This window comes from Dipodomys ordii, unplaced genomic scaffold, assembly GCF_000151885.1.
Source record: "Dipodomys ordii isolate 6190 unplaced genomic scaffold, Dord_2.0 Scaffold53, whole genome shotgun sequence".
Classification (NCBI taxonomy): Eukaryota; Metazoa; Chordata; class Mammalia; order Rodentia; family Heteromyidae; genus Dipodomys; species Dipodomys ordii.
The window spans coordinates 6,759,145-6,777,367 of NW_012267269.1; the positions used below are offsets into that span (position 1 = coordinate 6,759,145).

Sequence of the window (18,223 nt, forward strand, 5' to 3'; positions counted from 1 at the left end):
GAAAGATGCCTTCTGTTGTGGAGTCTTTCATAGAAAAAATATATGTGAAATTAGGAAATGGTTGATACCAAAGCAGAATTTAAACAAATAAATACAAGTTCTATTTTCCAACACTCTTTATCTAAGAATACAAACATATTCTCTCATGAACTATTTTAATAATTTTGTAACGCATAATTTACAGCATACTTTAACAAACTCGTGGGTTTTATCAAATATTTTTCAAGTAGTGAAAATATATGAGTTGAGGTTCTATTTGGGCTTAGGATAAAATGGATTTGCTCCAGAACCTCGCATATAGCTTTGTTCTCTAGTTGCTGACTTCTGTGTGAAAATCGCTGATGTGGGAAAGGGACTTTCGCACTTCCTCTCTGACAACCTCCCAAGCACAAGAGCTGTATCGCTCTTTCTGCAGGTAAGAAAACCGACTCCTGAAATACTTGAGCAGAGCGAGTCTTGGCTGAGTACAAAACACAGGTTCTTCCCTTGACTTGACCAGTGGTTCCAGACTCTCAGCAAGCCTGGAGAGTAGTTCCTTCAGGACCTGCGTGTCCCAGGCAGCACGGGCTTCCTGAGTCTTGAAGAGGTTGAAGATGTGCTGGAGCATCAGCTGGTTCACACAGGTGGCTTCTGTCTTCTGGATTGTAAGCCTGAATTCAGGTCTGTTGTCATCCAGGCATTTGTGAGAGGGGGTCATTTGCAGCTGTACTAGCAGGCGAAGGATTTCCTTGAGTTGGTGGCCAGGGCTCCAGGGGACTGGGCTGCCTGGTGAGCAGGCAGGGCTGGAGCAGAGCATCAGGGCTGTCAGGAGGAGGTGGGGCTGGACCATTGCGGGTGGGGTGGTTCACTATCCGGCCTGTAGGGGGCTCGGGCACAGCGCTGTGATGGATGGACACAAGGGGGCGCGCCGGGGCTGTGGGCGTCCGCGGGGCAGCGTGGCGGTGGGCGGGCATGCCGGGTTGGTGCTGAGCTGATCTTTAATAGTGCAGGGAGTGGAATTCGCCATCCAGCTGCGCTAGCGCTGCGTGCGCAGAAGGGCGCGCGGGCGCTCGCCGGCATCGGCAGCTGCCCGGGATTCCCCGCGGCTGGGGCTTGGGTGTGCCTGGAATGTTAGACTCGGAGTTGCTTGTGTGGGGTTTTGGGGGTGTGTTTGTGGTTGTCGTCTCCGGATCGCGGGTCACAGGTGGCGGTGCCGCCTGCGCAGGGCGCCCCGCAGCGAGGAGGAGGGCGGGGAGCACTCCCGTGTGGATGGCGGGGATCAAGCCCCCGCGCGGCCGCGAGCTCGCCGCGGGCGATCGCAGGCCCCGTCCCTGGCGCAGCCTCCGCGGGGCTGAGCGCCGAGCTGACTTGGGCGCGCCCGGGACGGACGTGCGGTGAGTGGGCGCTGGGGATCCACCGCACAGGCGGAAGGTACCGGTTCCCCTCTTAGTCACACAGTGCTGTGCAGAGTTACTGCTCAGAGCACCGAGTAAGGAGGCTCCGGAGCTGACTCCTGCCGTGGCTTCCATGTGCATTTGCACTCTCCTGCGCGTGGGTTTGGGGTTGTGGTGGAAGGGACGATGCTCATGGCACCAGCAATGTTACTAGGACGGTTCTGTAGGGTTTGGGCCTAGGTCCCCGCACCGGAAGTGACCTGTGCTGCACTGTGTTGTAAAGGGTCTGCTGCAGGTAAACCTTGTGGTAAGTAAGGGCCTAAGTAGCTGATGGAAACCATCACCCGAGGAAGCAGCGCAGTACTGATAGTAACGAGGTCGCTGGTGAAGCAGCGCATCATTTTCTTCTCCTGGTTATCTTTAATTGGTTCAATTCAGTTCTATCCAAAGTGTATCTAATTCCTTCCTATTCTACCTAAGAAATTAAAAATAACGGGGTGGGTTTCTGAGGTTGAAGATACTGTTTACTGAAGTCTGATAAGCTAGTACTATTGGTAATATGTCACATTTAAAGTAAACCTACTAAACCTATTCTCATGATCTTGCAATACACCATTTGCATGAAATCTGTCTAATGGGATATTTTACAAACAAAAACTAAATCCAGGCAACAGTGACTCATGCCTGGAATTGTACTCTGGAGGCTGAGATCTGAGCATCATAGTGCAAAGTGAGCCCAGGCAGGAAAGTCTGTGAGATTCTATCCACCATAAAGCTACAAGTGAACTGTGTGTGGGTCAAGGGATAGCGCCCTAGCCTTGAGTCACAAAGCTCAGAGACAGCACCCAGACCCAGAGTTGAAGCCTCAAAACTGGATTTAAAAAAAGGAAAAGTTGTGCATAGAAATAGCTCCTGCACTTTCCCAGCTCATTCCTTCTTTTACCTTTTCCTCCTTTCAGTCACCAACTTCTCCACCAGCTCTCCACCTCTCTTCAGCTTCCTCTCATCTCTCAGACAGGAAGTCACGCTGTGAGAGCCAGAGTATGGTGCTGCAAAACCTTTGCTGCTGTGAAACACTGCTTCCAGGGTCTTCATCTTTTTCCTCTCCTGTCCTTTTCTTAGGCTTGAATTCTAGGCCTATGTACTCTACCTGAGCTTGGTTTCTTCAAGGCAGCATTGCACCACTGAGGCCTCAGGGCCTCTTTAGGCTTTTCCTGAGTAGCTTAGTGGAGATCAGATCCTCATAATCTCTGCTGCCTGGCTGGATTTGAACTATGATCCACTGATTTCAGCCTCTTTGGTAGCTAGGATGACAGGTGTGAGCCAAAAGCTCCCAGCAGAATCTTCAAATTTTGTGCGTTTTTAATCTCCCATTTTTTAGGGAAATAGAAGGATCATTTTCTCTTTTTCTCCTTCCTTCCTTCCTCTTCTATTTCTTTTCTTTCCTCCCTCCTCCCTCCTCCTTCTCATCCTTCCTTCTTTCCTTCCTTCCTTCCTTTCTCATTCCTTCTTTCTCTTTCTTTTTATTTCTGTTTTTTTTCTTTTTCTTTCCTCTTTTGTCATTGTTGTTCTGTCTTCCTTTCATACTCCCTCCCTCCCCTTTCTTTCCTTCTTTTCTTTCTGTAGATAGTGGAGATTAGACCTAGGTCCTTGGAAATGTTAAGCAAGAACTTTCCTACCAGAGCTAGATTCCATTAGATTTTTTAAAATTGTTATTCGGGTTTCTTTTGGTGTTTTGTTTTGTTTTGGTTTAGAGAAGAGTCTCCTTTCTAGCTGGTATCAAACCCAGAATTCTTTGGCCCCTTCCTTACATTCTGTCATCTTGTGGTTAGAACTACTAGTTATCAGTTTTTTCATCTTCACATATTTCATAGTCCAATCAAGATTTCTTTGAAGCTCAACATAACTGAAGGAAAAGAAAGTCTAAGGCAAATGTGTGGACAATAAGTGACAACTGGGATGTGATATTCTTTGGGTAAAATAGTATTATTTGAGTCTGGGTATACCTTACATCTGTAATCCCAGGTATTTGAGGGCCTGTGATTGAGAGGATCACATTTTAAAGCTAATCTGTGCAAAGAGGTAAGGAAAATTACATTTGCCAGCATGAAGATAACTACATGAGAGGGTATTGATGGAAGATAGTGGTCTATAGTCAGCCCAAGACAAACTTCAGTTCCAGGAGTCAGAATCATCAGCACCATGGGTCTATAGCCGGGATCCTGCTCATACCTTGTGTGTCTTCCATGAGTTATATGACATGGCTTCTTACCGGATGCACAAGGAAATGTAAGAAACTTAAGTAAATTCCACAGAATGAGATTTAATGAGAGTTAAAACTTGCAATATTTAACATATGTTTACATACATCTAAAGATTAACTCTTTTCTTATTTACTGAAAGATCATCATCATCCTAACGGTGATAACATAATTTCCATACAGACAAGATATATTTGAGGGGATTACAGATGTAGAGATACTTTAAAATCTCCATGATTCCAAAATCTATAGTTGAAAATTTCATGGAATAATTTGTAAAAAGCTTTGGGCAGGGTCTGGGAAGGTGGCTCAGTAATAGAGCACTTGCCTTGAGCTGAAGAGCTGAGGGACAGCGCCCAGGCCCAGAGTTGAGGCCCCACAACCGGACCCCTCCACCCCCAAAAAAGCTTTGGTCAACTATTTGTTAGGAAATGGAAAGACTTGGAAAAAATTATATTAAGTGAAATAAGCCGGGCCCAAAGAAACATAGGTCCCATGGTTTCCCTTATTTGCCATAACTAGTATATGTCTGAGTCAACCAGAAAAGGTCAGATAAGTTAATGTTAGGGGAATAAACCCCAAAATAAGTATTCAAATGTTGTTTTTTTCTTTCATGCAGTTTTTCTAACATATTTAGAAGATGATTTCTATAATATTTATAAGATGATTATAAGATGATTTCTATGTTGCTTTGTATAACCCATGCTTTCACTGTATTTGATGTTGGTATAATTTGTGGAAGGGAAGGGAAGAAACAAATCATTTAGGGATATAGGTGGACCCATTGCAACAATGAGATATACAAGTCGTTATGTCGAAAAATGAACTTTACAACTTTGGTGCGGGGAGGGAGGTTCAGGTGGGAGGAGGAGGGGAATATGGGAAGGGATGGGAAGGGTAAACAAAGAGGAGGCAACAATGCTTGATAAGAAGTGTACTCATTATCTTGCCCATGTAAGTGTAACTCCTCTGTACGGTATTCTCACAATAAAAAGAATTAAATTGAAATAAAAGCTTTGGGCAAGGGCCTTTGTTTTATATTTAGTGTCCAAATGTGAAGTTCAGAAAAAAAAATCTTCAAACTATCAGAGACTCGCCATACAATTTAGATTCTGTGATCCTCTGGGACCTATAGATCTACCTGATCATATTCTCCCTGTTAGACTCGAACTCCAGACCCCCGAGCAACACCCAGAGACCACAAGCAACGCAAACAGCAAAAGAGTCCTTTATTTGCAAGCTCGAGCCTGGACTTATAATCGTCACTGATGCAGCAGATCAGATTTGTGAGGCCCGACCCCTTGTCCAGCAGGGTTTTTATTGAGTATGTAGCATGGGGTAGGATGTCTGAAGCTTATTGGTTAGGGGTACGATCATATCCAGTAAGGGCAGGGACTTTCAAGCTTAGCGGTTACAGGATAGGTTAAATCATACATCACTGGTTGGAGAAGTGGGGCTAACCACAGAAATACTGAATTATGTCTTGTCCTAAATATTTTCTCAACAGAGTTGGGGAGAGAGACTTCCCAAATATCTGGACTGGTCAAGGCAGACTGATCCCTTAATTCTTACTGTTGTCTTGCCTTGGTGCAGGATCTAACACTTACTTTCTAGTAACAGATGACACATGTTTTAGTTTTGTCTGAAATTACTGCTAAATTTATATTTGGTCTCTCACTCCCCAACACCATCGTACTTATTCACCATAAGTACTTCAAGACCTTCTCTTCATACTCTCGGCATCTACCCTGACATTAAAATAGAAACTCAGCAAAAACCAACAGAATTCTTTTCATAAATATTGTGCTGTAAAATAGTGGATAATTTTTGTCTAAAAATAACATTAAAACAGGAAGTCCCTGGGACTCTACATATCAATTAAACACTAAAAAAGCCAGATGTGGGACTGTGGCTCAATGGGTAGAGCAGTATCATTGAGCAAAAAAGCTGAGTGATAGTGCCCAGACTCTGATCTCCAGTAGTGGGACCTGCATACACACACACACACACTCACACACACACACACACACACATACACACAGAGTGTTAGAATGAAATGTGAAATTGAATAGTGGTGCATTAAAAGAACTTTCTCCCCTGTCTACAAGTCACCCAATTGAAGTTCCTTTTCCATATCTTCACATCTTAGTGTCATGTGAGAATCATTCCAGACCAATTAAACATGGATGGAAATACACTTTCTTATCATGTGTGCCCTCATCTAAGTCACCATAATTTTAAACTATGGAATATAAAAGAATGTGTTCAAAGCCCATAGATATGTTTGAGGTGATGTCTTAAAGATGGCAAAACTCATAGTAGACAGTTCTAGGGTCCTTCAAATACTGCTGGCCTCCATTGACATGTGCCAACCAATGAGTCATCTGATCAGGAAATCCAGCAGTGAACATTTGTATGAATGAGAGACAGATCTGTATGTGATGTCATGACTAGTAGAGGTTTTTTAAAAATTTTGTTACAGTAAGTCTTATCAAGTCCAGTGAAAAAATTTTGATAAGTAATGTTTTCAAGAATCTTTCTTAAAAATGCTAAATTTCACACCTTAGAACCTGAAATCAGCTTACAAGAATTTAAGCAAATAAATAAATTCATAAGTTATAGAATTATATGAGAAAATAGACCTTTCATTCTCTAAATATTTCAGTAAATTCATAATGAATAATGTATACCATATTAGAAACATTCTGCATATGATTTTGGGTCATTTTTCAGATAGTAAAGCCTGAGTACAAGTTCCCTTTTTGCTTTAGGAAAACATGAACTTTCTTAGAGAGAGCCATACACATAAGCTTCTTCTCTACTTGCTGACTTCTGTTTGCAGGCCATTAATGCTGGAAAGGGATCCTTGGAATTTACTACTGGTAACTCTGCAACACTGGAACTATTTCAACAAGAAATGCAATTTACTACTGCAATGTTTTCTAATTTTTAATTTTAGTTTTGTAACTTCTAATAGGATGGTGGTTTAATAACCCATTTTGTCCACCTGTCACATCACTGCATTCTGTTTCAGGTTGAAGTCATTTCCATAGAGAAAAACAAAGAGAGATTCTGCGGGAGAATTGGGTTTCTTTTATAAAATTAAAATTTCCATTACACCTGACTTATTTTTTCTCTTGTACAGTTTCTTAGAAAGCAATATCCATAGTTCTTGTGGGCTAAAACAAAACTGATAATCTGAATTGTTATGAAAGTGAAACAAAGTGAACTCTGAAGCAAAAATGGCAAACCTCAAGCAAGCAGGGTGGTCTTGACACTCTTCTCAGGTCCAGCATGTGGAGATCTGGCGGATTAGACATCAAACCTGTCCAGGCAGAAAGTTGAAATATTACATCCTAAAATAACTAAAGCAAATGGAGACATGAGAGCTGGGTTCAAGTGGGAGAGTGCATGCCTAGCAAGGGCAGGTCCTGACAACAAAACCCTGGTATTCAAATCCAAAATGTATGTAAATAATCACAAGTGGCAAAGTGTTCATGGCAAAATTCAACATAGCAAAGATGTGAAAACAGTGAAGTTCAATGCTGACTATCACAAAGGAATGGATATAGCTCTTTGTAATATATCCCAGGAAGAGCTACTTCAAGGTTAGTGAATTGCCTCAGTTACATACAGAAGGTAGTGAGTACATTTCCTGTCAGATTTTTTACCCTCTCCCTCATTTTTCTCCCACTTTATCCCCAACTTCTCCCTGCCCCCTCCCCAGCCACGTGTACAGTTCATTTCCAACATAGTGTCTGTGAGTATTACTGTCTCACTGGTTTCCTTTGTCTTTGTCTCACCATTTTGTTGTTCCCCTTCCCTTCCCTGATTCAGATAAACCTATATACAAGACCCAGGGTAACAAAATCAAATACAGTGGCAACAGGGGATAAACCATAGGGGAAAAAAACATAAAAGAAAAAAGAAATCATATAGTGCATTAAAAACTACATCATCGAAGAAAAATGTCTTGTTTCCATGCCCTGGAGTTCATTTCACTTAGCATCATCTTATATGATCATATGTAGATAGCTATTGGCTATTCTGCTCACCTGATAGGACTATCCTAGACATATATTAACTATTACAAATGAGGGAAACCATGGAATCTGGCAATCAGAGCCCCAGTGGCGCCACTGCCATCCACTTTCCCAGAGCAGTGGGCAGGTTCAGTCCACACCTTCCCTGCACCCGCTGGTTCCTCTCCCAAGCAAGCTGGTTTTCTTAAATTCACTTTCCTTCACTTCTCCTTTGATGTTCTTTTAATGTGAGTCTGTCCCATCTCTGTTTCCCTTGGGCTCTATGTCCTCTTGTTTTAACATTTGAAGAATAGTAAATTTATGTTTTGTTTGTTCTCTGCAGACAATTTTCATACTCACCTTGGAATATCTCAGTGTTCCCATGTTAACTTTGATTAACTCTGATCTTTGTACATTGCAAACTCATGTATGAAACTAGATGTGTCCAGATGGGCCACATATCTGCGGAGATTGCAGTCAATTCATACATTTCTGCCTCTCTGAAAGTCCTTCATGCTGCAGGCTGTGACCACTTTCCTGTGGCCATTTCATTAGATTTCCCATCATAGCATGTTAAGAAAGGTTATAGCTTTTAGATTTCCTTCACTAAAAGAAGCAAAGATACAAAAGAACATAAATATAGCCTGAAGGCAGCATGCAATCTGGTTTACAGAACATAATTTTCAAATTTTTTGTTCTGTGTATTTGATCCCTCCCATGGCATTACCCATGCTATGTAAACACTGGTCTTTGAGCACACTCTCTCTGCAGTGTAGGAAGATGCCAACTGACACCAAGATATGGACAAAAATCACGATGGGTAAATGACTTCCATCTTTTTCCTTTTTTTTTTTTTTTTTTTGGGTCCGGTTGTGGGGCCTGAACTCTGGGCCTGGGCGCTGTCCCTCGGCTCTTAAGCTCAAGGCTAGCACTCTATCACTTGAGCCATAGTGCCACTTCCGGCTTTTTTCTCCTTGCTTATGTCGTGCTGAGGAATCGAACCCAGGGCCTCAGGCATGCAAGGGAAGCACTCTACCACTGAGCTACCTTCCCAGCCCCCCCATCATTTTCCTTTTATAAGGCTCACAAGTACTGCAGGTTTTCAGGTGAAAATTAAACACATAAAATAAGCTTCTTTAGCAAAACTTTAATTTAAAAAGTAATACATAAAATATATTATAAAACCACAGTGTAAAGGTATACAAAATAATATATATGAATATAAATAATTTAAATCTGACACATTAAATATTAAATAAATACATAAATAGAGGGAAAGATATATGCAAAGGAGGAGAGTCTAGAGAATTGAACACAAATGAACTAACATTTCTGAAAACGTCTAAGAACTTCACTGAAGTCATGTCAAATGATAGCAGAAATGACAGCTTCAGAGAATGGCAGAGTCCGTCGAAGGGAGCTACTGTGTTCCATCAGTGAGGGCCATTTCCATGAGAAGTAGAACTCATTCCTCACTCTTTATCCTTTCTAGCAGGTTTGCAGATGAAGAAAAGTATCTCATGATTTCTGCCCTGACAACCTCCCAGGCACAAGGGCTGAACTTCTTCTCTTGCAGGTAGAGAGAGATCCTGCGGAAGTGTTTGCTCACAGCCAGTGTGGAGTCCTCAAGCACCATGGCAGGCTCCTGCTCTCCCACCTCCCGGCTCAGGCAGGCTCTCAGCTCCTGCAGCTGCTCATGGAGGCCAGCGCACAGTTTGTCCACAAGGCTCTTCTCCCAAGGGGCAGGCCAGGTCTTTGTGCTGAAGAGGCTGTAGATCTGCCTGGTCATCTCATGGAGGACAGCGATGGCTTGAGCCTTCTGGACCTGCTCTCCATCCAATGCCTCCTGGGGGAATCCAAAGTCCTTTCTGTCCTTCAGGCAGGAGAAAAGGGAGACTCTCCTCATCTGTCCCAGGAGGAGCAAGGCTCTTCTGTTGCCCAGGCTGTGGGTGGGAGGCAGCTCACAGCCCAGAGAGCAGGTTGCCCTGCAGCTGAGCACCACCAGGGTCACCAGGAAGGCCAAGGGCAAGGGCATTGTGGCTGGGCGGATGCTGCTGGACTGGCTGAGGTGCTGATGGGAGCCTCTGCCTCTGGGGAGTGTGAAGACCTTGCTGTGCTCCCTTGGCTTAAGTAGGGATGCTCGAGCTTCCATTTTCTGAATGCTTTCCCCCCAGTTTCTACTTCTCTTTTTGTTTTCATTTATACTTTCATGTTTCAGTTTAGAGCGGCATCTCCCAACCATATTTTTCCCCGGTTGGTTTTCCACCTGGTCCCCTGACAGGCTTTTAGTAGTGTGTGTGTTTTTTTAATAAAATCCCTGACTAAAATTCAACAGTCATATGTGTTAAGATAATACTATATACCATTGAATAGTACTTTAAAAGTCGTGCAATTTTTGTTTTTTATTTGATTGCCTTTTGGTTTAACTTTTAAATTTTTTTAGGTTTAATTGAAAATTTATCTGAGTGCCAGTCACTCATACTTGACTATGAGACTAGGGGGCTCATAGTTTGAGGCCATCTCAAAGAGATGAGAAAAGCTCATGACACCCCATCTCAAATTATGAATCCAGGAACAGTAGCAATCATCTCTTATGCCACCTATAAAAGGAAACCTAAAATCAGTTGGCAAACCAGTGCTCAGGCATACAGGTGAAGCAGCCATCATGAGCCTATCTCAAGATGGGGCTTGATGCGTGGCTAAGAATAAAGCAACGGTTACACAGACTATAAGACAGATACAGTACTGCCGTTAACCATGAAGTAAAGTACAGTGCTATTGCCAGTAAAGTACTTTGGTATGTATGTTAGTGGAATTGAATTTAGCAATTGTGATTTTTCTTGTAAATTACATTTCATATCTTTATTTTTATTGTAATATGTATACTGCTAGAAGTACTAATGAATCAGCGTATATATTCAATTTATAAATGCATAAAATAAATGATGCCAGAAAAACATCTGTAAATTTTCTTTCAAAGACCTTTGTTTCAAAACTATTAAATATTTATGAAGATACCACATTAGTAAATAACTTTGTTACACATGAGGAAATAATTATTCCTTCGTCATCTGGTAGATCATCATCTTAGTCAACATTTTTCCTACCTAGAATGTGATATAATCATGAATGCGTTGAAAAACCTTAGTAGAATTAAATAGTAAAATACAACAAACCTGTGCTTATGCTTCACTCTCATAGGCCAAATCCAGTCAGAAGCACTCACGTTCACATCATAAGAATGCCATTAGAAGTCGGTGGCAGCCCCATATATAGGGGAACCTTCTTCAAGCTGTACTGGAGAAAATGACCTGCAGACATAGTCCTCTATAGCTGGAGGATTGTAGCAGGGATCCTGCACACATTATCTGTGTCCTCCGTGAATTCAGTGACATGGCTCATCATTGAATACATAAGGAAATCTAACAAAGTTAAGTAAACGCTAAGGAATGAGATTTTATAGGAGTTGACTTTAGAAGGCACCAAACTAGCAATATTTAAGTTGTGTTCACATATATCTCAAGAATACCTTTCCTCTTATTGGTGGGAATTTGTACTGAAAAATCATCATTATCTTAATAGTAGAAATATAATTCCAAGGCCAACAGATATATTTGAGAAGATTGTATACAATTCTTCATGATTTCAAAATTCATAGTTGAAGATTGTTTGCAATATTTTTTAAAGTACATTCATTTGGTTGTAGGGATACGGTTTTATGTTCATATTTTTAGTTTCCAGTGTGTGAAGTAGAGAAAGAATCCTCAAAATATTCAAAACTCACTGTACATTTTAGTTTTCATGATGGTGCATTACCTACAGGAAGCTCCCTGATCATATGCTCCACTGTCCATGATAGTAATAGACCTTATGTAGTTCAAGACTTCTCATACTCTTGGCATCTTCCCTGAGAATAAATGGTGGAATTCAGTCAGAATCAATCACAACTATTTTTACATATTTTGTTTTGTAAAATTATTGGTTAAATTTTCTTTTAAAATATCTTGAAGAGGTAAGAACCTGAGACTCTTATCTCCAATTAAACACCAAAACAGCCAGCAGTAGAGCAGTGGTTCACGTGCTAGAGCACTAGCCTTGACTGGAAAAACACAGGGATAGTGCCCAGCCTCTTAGTTCAAGCCATGGTGCTTGCACAGAAACACACACACACACACACACACACACACAAATAGCATTAGAACAAAATGTGAAGAGTGATTCCATTGAAAGAACATAAAGTTTCCTGTACATTGTGGCCTGTGAATGTATCCTCATCTGAATCACAGTAATTTTCAACTATACAATATAGAGGACAGTGCTCAAAGACCACAGACATATTTGGGGTGATGTATTAAAGATGACAAAGCCCAGAATAGACAGTTCTAGGGTCCTTCAAATAGTGCTGGCTTCCACTGAGGTGAGCGAACCGACAAGTGTCTGCTGAGGAAATCCAGCACTGAACATTTATATGAATGTGGGATACTTAAGCATTATGATGTCATGACTGATTAATTTTTGTTACAGGAAGTCTTACCAATGTAGTGAAACAGTCTTTAATATATAATGTCTTCAAGAACCTTCCCTATAAGAATCACATTTCACACCTTGGAAACTGCAATTAGCTTTCAAGAATTTAGACATAAATATAATCATAAATGATATCATTATTTAAGAAAATACACGCCGGTGCTGGAGTCTAGCAATGGTAATCCGATCTCAGGATGGAGTTTCGAAGTCAACCTGGTTGGTGAGACTCTTATCTGCAATTAACCACCAGAAAACCAAAAGTAGAGCTGTGGTTTAAAGTGGTAGAGTGATAGCCTTGAGCACAAAAGCTCAAGGACAGCACCCAGGCCTGGAGTGCAAACCCATGATTGACAAAAGAAAGGAAAGAAAAGAAAATAGAGCTTTTATTCTCTAATCATTTTAGTAAATTCACAATGAATAGTGTACACCAGATTAGAGACATTCTCAGTTTGATTTCAGGTCATTTTCAGATAGTAAAATTTCTGAATACAAGTTCCTTTTTGGCTTCAGGGAAAAAATGAACTGTGAATGTTGACCATGCATGCTGACCATGAATGCTGGAAAGGCATCCTTGGACTTTCCTTCTGATAACTCCACAGCACTGGAACTATTTCAACAAGTCATACCCTTCCCTACTGCAGTGCTTTCTAATTTTTAATTTTAGGTTTGTGCCTTCTAATGTGCTGGTGGTCTAATGATCTAAATTTGTCTACCTATTATGTCACTGTGTTCTGTTTCATGGTTAGGTAATTTCCATAGAGAAAAAGAAAGACACTGTGGTAGCATTGTTCATTGTTTAAATTGCCATTTCCTCTGACTTAGTTCTCTTTTACAGTTTCTTAGAAAGCAAAAATGATTGCTGTTTGTAGGCTAAAATGAAAATTACAACCCCATTTGTCATGAAAATGAAAGAAAGAAAGTGATCAGTGAAGCAAAACTGACAAAGGACAACTAGGCAGGGCAGCCTTTGACAGTCCTCCCAAGTGGAGATCTGCAGCATTGGAGAGCAATCCTGTTCAGGCAGGAAGTTGGAATAATAACCCCCAAATAGGTAAAGTAAGTGGAGATAAGGGAGCAGAACTCAAGTGGGAGAGTGCATGCCTAGGAATGATAGGTTCTGACAAAAATAAGCCTGGTCTTTAAAAATAACTTTTAAGTCACTGCCACAAATGGCAAAGCAGTCATAGCAAACCAACATTGCAAAGATTCGAGAGGACCGAAGGTCAATGCTGAATTTCAAAAAGAAATGGAAACAGCTGTTTCTAACACATGCAAGGAGGAAATACACCTAGGTTACTGAACTGTCTCATTTTTGCAAGAGCAGATACATGACTTTCTTCTCTTTCATGGTTTTGGGGTCAGCCATGAGGAGAAAGAGAGGCTCAAACAAACTCAGTCTAAGGAAGGATGGTGGAAATTATCTTGTGTGAGGCTCCAGCTAGTCGATAATCTAAGCATACAAGGGGCAGGGTGGCTTCAGTCAGAGAAACAAGAAGAGGAAATCTGAATATCTCGAAACTTCCTCTCTTAATCTGAATAACAAACTATGATTATCAGTTATGTTTTTGAAAACAATACTACAAATCTAAGAACTGCGAATCAATCCCTATTCTATTCATCTTTGAAAATATTTACTTGCTTCCAAATAGCATTGTTTGTGTTATGCCTATCTATACCGTTTTGGAGAAAAACCTAATTATAGAGGGTTGGATGAACTGTTCTAAACACACTCATGATCTCAGATCACCACATGAGGAAGAATTCAGATAATGGCTCCATTGCAGAAATGCACATGGAAATGAACATCTAAGGAAATGCCACACCTTGAAGTCACAAACTGCTGAGATGACAAAAGGTCATAGGTGCCACCTCCACTACCAAAGTGCTGTTGCGCATTGTTTTGTAAAGCAACAGAGTATAATGACCTTTAAGTTCTAAGGAAATGTGAACAAACTCAAATGTGTCAGGAGCCAGTTATTAACAAAGCACCATGGATTCCTCTGATAGTTCATCCAGTTGTTTCTTGATAATTCTATGCATTTACGCAAGTCTCCATTTCTTCACTGAATGTAAATAGGTCACAATTTTGAAAGAAGGACAAAGTCTCAGCATTTCTATAGTCATTCTGCTTTCTTGGACTAGTACTTTTGGAGATTAGCTCAGGAGGAGTAGAATACAGACTCCTCACAATTTCAGACCAAGACAAAAACAAGTGTCCCATATAGTAAAGAAATACGGTAACAGGCTCCCACATTATGACTATTACTCTCATGGAAATATTCTGCTAAGCACCTTAAAGTGCATGGTTTCCTTAACTATTGACAACTCTCTGAACATTTTGAACTCTTTTAATCAGAAAACTGGGACTTGCAGAGCATGGATAGGTTCACCATATCAGCCTTAAGACAAAGCAGCATGGACTATCAATATCAAACTGTTTATTCTGAGTATGGGTAATATTGTAAGTTTTGTATTGTGGAATTTTTTTAACAAAGATATATCTTTTTATTTATTTTTTAAACAGATATTTCCTTTATTACACTGAAACTGTACACAAGTAAAGAATTAACATCATATAACAAATTCTTTAGCAGAACTTTAAGAAAACTTAAAATATATTACATATATAAGCTTTAATGTAAAGTAACACATGATTATATATAAAACATTTTATTTTATTTTTATTTATTTATTTTTTGTTGTGAAAATACTGTACAGAGGGGTTACAATTACATGGGCAAGACAATGAGTACATTTCTTATCAAGCATTGTAGCCTCCTCCTTTGTTTCCCCTTCCCATCCCTTCACATCCTCCCCCTGCCCCCATATATATCATTTTAAATCTGGTAAACAGTTAAATAAAAATATGTAAATAGACAGATACATCTGTGTGGATAAAAGAGCAGAGAGTCTAGAGACTTGAATACACTATGCCAACTATTCTGAAAACATGGAACAACTTCACTGATGTCATATCAAACGATAACAGGAATGGCATCTTTAGAAAACTGCAGATGCTGCTGGACTGGCTGAGGTGGTGATGCTGATCCTCTGCCTCTGGGGTGTGTGAAGACCTGGATGGGCTCCCTGGGCTTAGTAGAGGATGCTCGAGTCTCCATTTTCTGAATGTCTTCCTTTCTCCTTCTCTCTTTTTTTTTTTTTAGGGTTTCCTTCTTCCATTTAGAGGGGCATTTCCCAAACAGTTGCTTTCCACATTGCCTTCTTTCTCCACCTTCCAGATTAGCTCAGATTCTTCTTATCACTTAGTTGAACTCCTGATTGTATATACTGTCTATATTGCTGCTTTATACTTAAAAAGTGTAAATGCTGGGTTAAAATGACAACAGGTTTAAGCTGAAAGTTTACTGCAAAAGCCACTGGCATGTAAGTTTACTTTATGAAGGTTCTATTCCTGTATTTTAGTACAATTCATGTATTTAAAAATTGTGAGGGCTGGGAAGGTGGCTCAGTGGTAGAGTACTTGCCTCACATGCATGATGCCCTGGTTTGATTTCTCAGCATCACATAAGCAGAAAAAGCCAGAAGTGGCTCCATGACTCGAGTGGTGGAATGCTAGTCTTGAGCTGAAGAGCTGAGGGACAGCGCCCAGATCCAGAATTCAGTCCCACGACCAACAATAAAAAATAAAATTGTGACTTTTTATACTTATATTTTGTTTGCAGTGACCTTCAGAGTAATATATACTTACTTTGTAAGACTTTATATATAATGTAAACAATATAAATATATAGTATTCAAAATCCTACAAAATCCAGAAACATTTTTCAAAATCTGATGGACTGGTTTATCATTTAACTGTGTATACTTTCTTGTCACTGGCTCCAATTCTTTCTATTTAACCTGAGATCAATATTTCTACTCCCAAGGCGATTGAAGATGTACTGAAGTTTGCATTTCCCATTGTTGCATTGAAAAATGTCTCTTTTCTTACCCCTTCAGCATCTCCTGTTATTTGGTATGTAAAGGCAAGAGGCTGGAAGTTTGGAACTAGGAATACAAACCTGGCTTCCTCCCAACACTAGAAGGACACAACCTGAATTCTACAGCATGGTTTAGGAATCCACATGCTCTTGGCCACTCTTTGGCAATATGTAATTGTGGTCGCACTTTAAGTGTCTCTTCAAACAGTCAACGATCCCTTGAATTTTGATAAATAACAATATCCTCAAGTTTGAATCATTGGTAAGGAAATTTAAATGCTGTTTCTGCAGCAAGAAAATTGGTTTATTTTCTCCTTAAGTTTACTTTAGTACCAATAATGTAAAATGAAGAATTTATCTCATTCACACAACTTTCTTCTTTGCTTGCATATGAACTAAATTGACTTTTTTCCACACCCTCTTTGTCTTGGTATCATTAGAGAATAAATTCAGGTCCTTTTAATAGGTATGGAAATGATCTTTGCAGTATACCATTGGCCCCTCAACACTCTACCAAATGATCCATTAAACCACTTTTTCCTTCCCAAGTGATAAGAATACTCTCAGTGCTATAGAAGCACTTGTGTGTAAGGGGAAGATGTCAAGCCAATAGCATTCCAGTTCTGGACATATTACTTGGAGCAGAGAACAACCAGCAAGTCAGCTGATGAGGAATCTCCACATAGAGCACTTCCATCCAGGAATGATGAATGTGTTCTATTACCCAATTACTGATAGTTTTTGTTATTGTTCCTTGTTACTAAGCTAATATCACTTACATGAAAGATGCCTTCTGTTGAAGAATCTTTCAAAGATGTTGAGGCTAATATGTGCAAAGTGGTAAGGAAAAGTTATATTACCTAGCATGATGATATTTAAAGCAGAGGGTATTGGTGGAAGATTGGGGTCTGTAGTCTATAGTCAGCCCAAGAAAAACTCAAGACCCAAACTAAAAACTAATTTATGAAAGAAATAAAAATAGTGTTGAGGTTATAGATCAAATGTTGAAGTCCTTCCTCAGTAAGTGTGAGGACAGAAAATATATGTCTTAATGGTATTTTGCGTACTTTAAAAGAGGACATTTTGTGGATATAAATTATATAAATAAAAAAACAAGGAAAATGTTTGGTATTCTTTAATGATATTTGGTGTTTATATTTTTGCTATTAAGTAAGTAATTCTAACTAAAGTTCACTTAAAGAAAATGAATTAGAATGATCAGATATAAACGTAAGAAATAAATAATTATCAGTGCAGTTGTGTGAAAAGGACGATGTCCTTACAGATGAATATTTTTACCATATATATCCTTAATATTTTTGAAGCCAGCTGTATTTATTCAACAAAATGTGACCAACACAGTAATGAGAGTGCAATTGAGCAGTTGTACGTGTGCATGGGAAGGTAGGGTAGTCAGTCCTTGCAGACTCTCCTCATCATGAGAGTCTCTCATGACTTCTCTGGAAATTTCCAGGCAAAGTCACTGTATTTCATCAGTTCCAGGAAGAGAGAGAGAGTCTTTTGAAGTACTTCCACCAGGCTCGAGCTGGGGCTTTAGTTTGCAGAACAGATTTTGTTTCCCTTCACCTGCATCAAGCAGGTCCTGAGGTCCTCCATTTGCTGGTGGAGTGCAGTGTGGAGTTCAGGTGGGAGATTTAAAGGTCAACAGAGGTTTTTATTTTATGGCTTTGAGTGTTTCTGCAATTGATTAGGAATTGACTAGACCATATATGGAAAATAAACTCTTTATCATTAAGAATGGCATTGCCTTTCTGTTGCGTTACCATTGGATACTGATGATGACTGGTCTTTAAGCTGTAATAATCACCACCAGTCTGAATGTTCATTGTTTTCAGAAGCCTATTAACCCTAGAGATTCTCATGCAAGACAATGTCATTTCCTTGGTTCCAAGTTGCTTGCAAGACACTTTGTCTACCAAATAACCCCATCTGATGTAGAGTGACATAGCATCCTTGTTCCACATGCTGCTGGCCTCATTCTCTGAGAACAGACTGTCTACTCCTTAATGATATCTGAACTATTTGACTAGGGATATTCTTTCTTTTGGTTGCTGAAATAATCGATCCTACAAGGCACA

At 40.1% G+C, this 18,223-nt stretch overlaps 2 protein-coding genes across 2 annotated transcripts; both read right to left on the reverse strand.

The window, feature by feature from the left end:
* Positions 1-310: 310 nt before the first annotated feature.
* Positions 311-829, reverse strand: LOC105988977 (interferon alpha-2-like). The gene has a single exon (XM_013020766.1). The coding sequence runs from the start codon at positions 827-829 to the stop codon at positions 311-313; it is 519 nt and encodes a 172-aa protein (XP_012876220.1).
* An 8,292-nt stretch (positions 830-9,121) lies between these two features.
* On the reverse strand, positions 9,122-9,795 carry LOC105988955 (interferon alpha-3-like). Its single transcript, XM_013020748.1, has one exon. The coding sequence runs from the start codon at positions 9,689-9,691 to the stop codon at positions 9,122-9,124; it is 570 nt and encodes a 189-aa protein (XP_012876202.1). The 5' UTR covers positions 9,692-9,795.
* Between the last annotated feature and the right edge of the window lie 8,428 nt (positions 9,796-18,223).

Coding starts and splice junctions, on each gene's coding strand:
- LOC105988977 (XM_013020766.1), bottom strand. CDS start 829: ATGGTCCAGCCCCACCTCCTCCTGACAGCCCTGATGCTCTGCTCCAGC.
- LOC105988955 (XM_013020748.1), bottom strand. CDS start 9,691: ATGCCCTTGCCCTTGGCCTTCCTGGTGACCCTGGTGGTGCTCAGCTGC.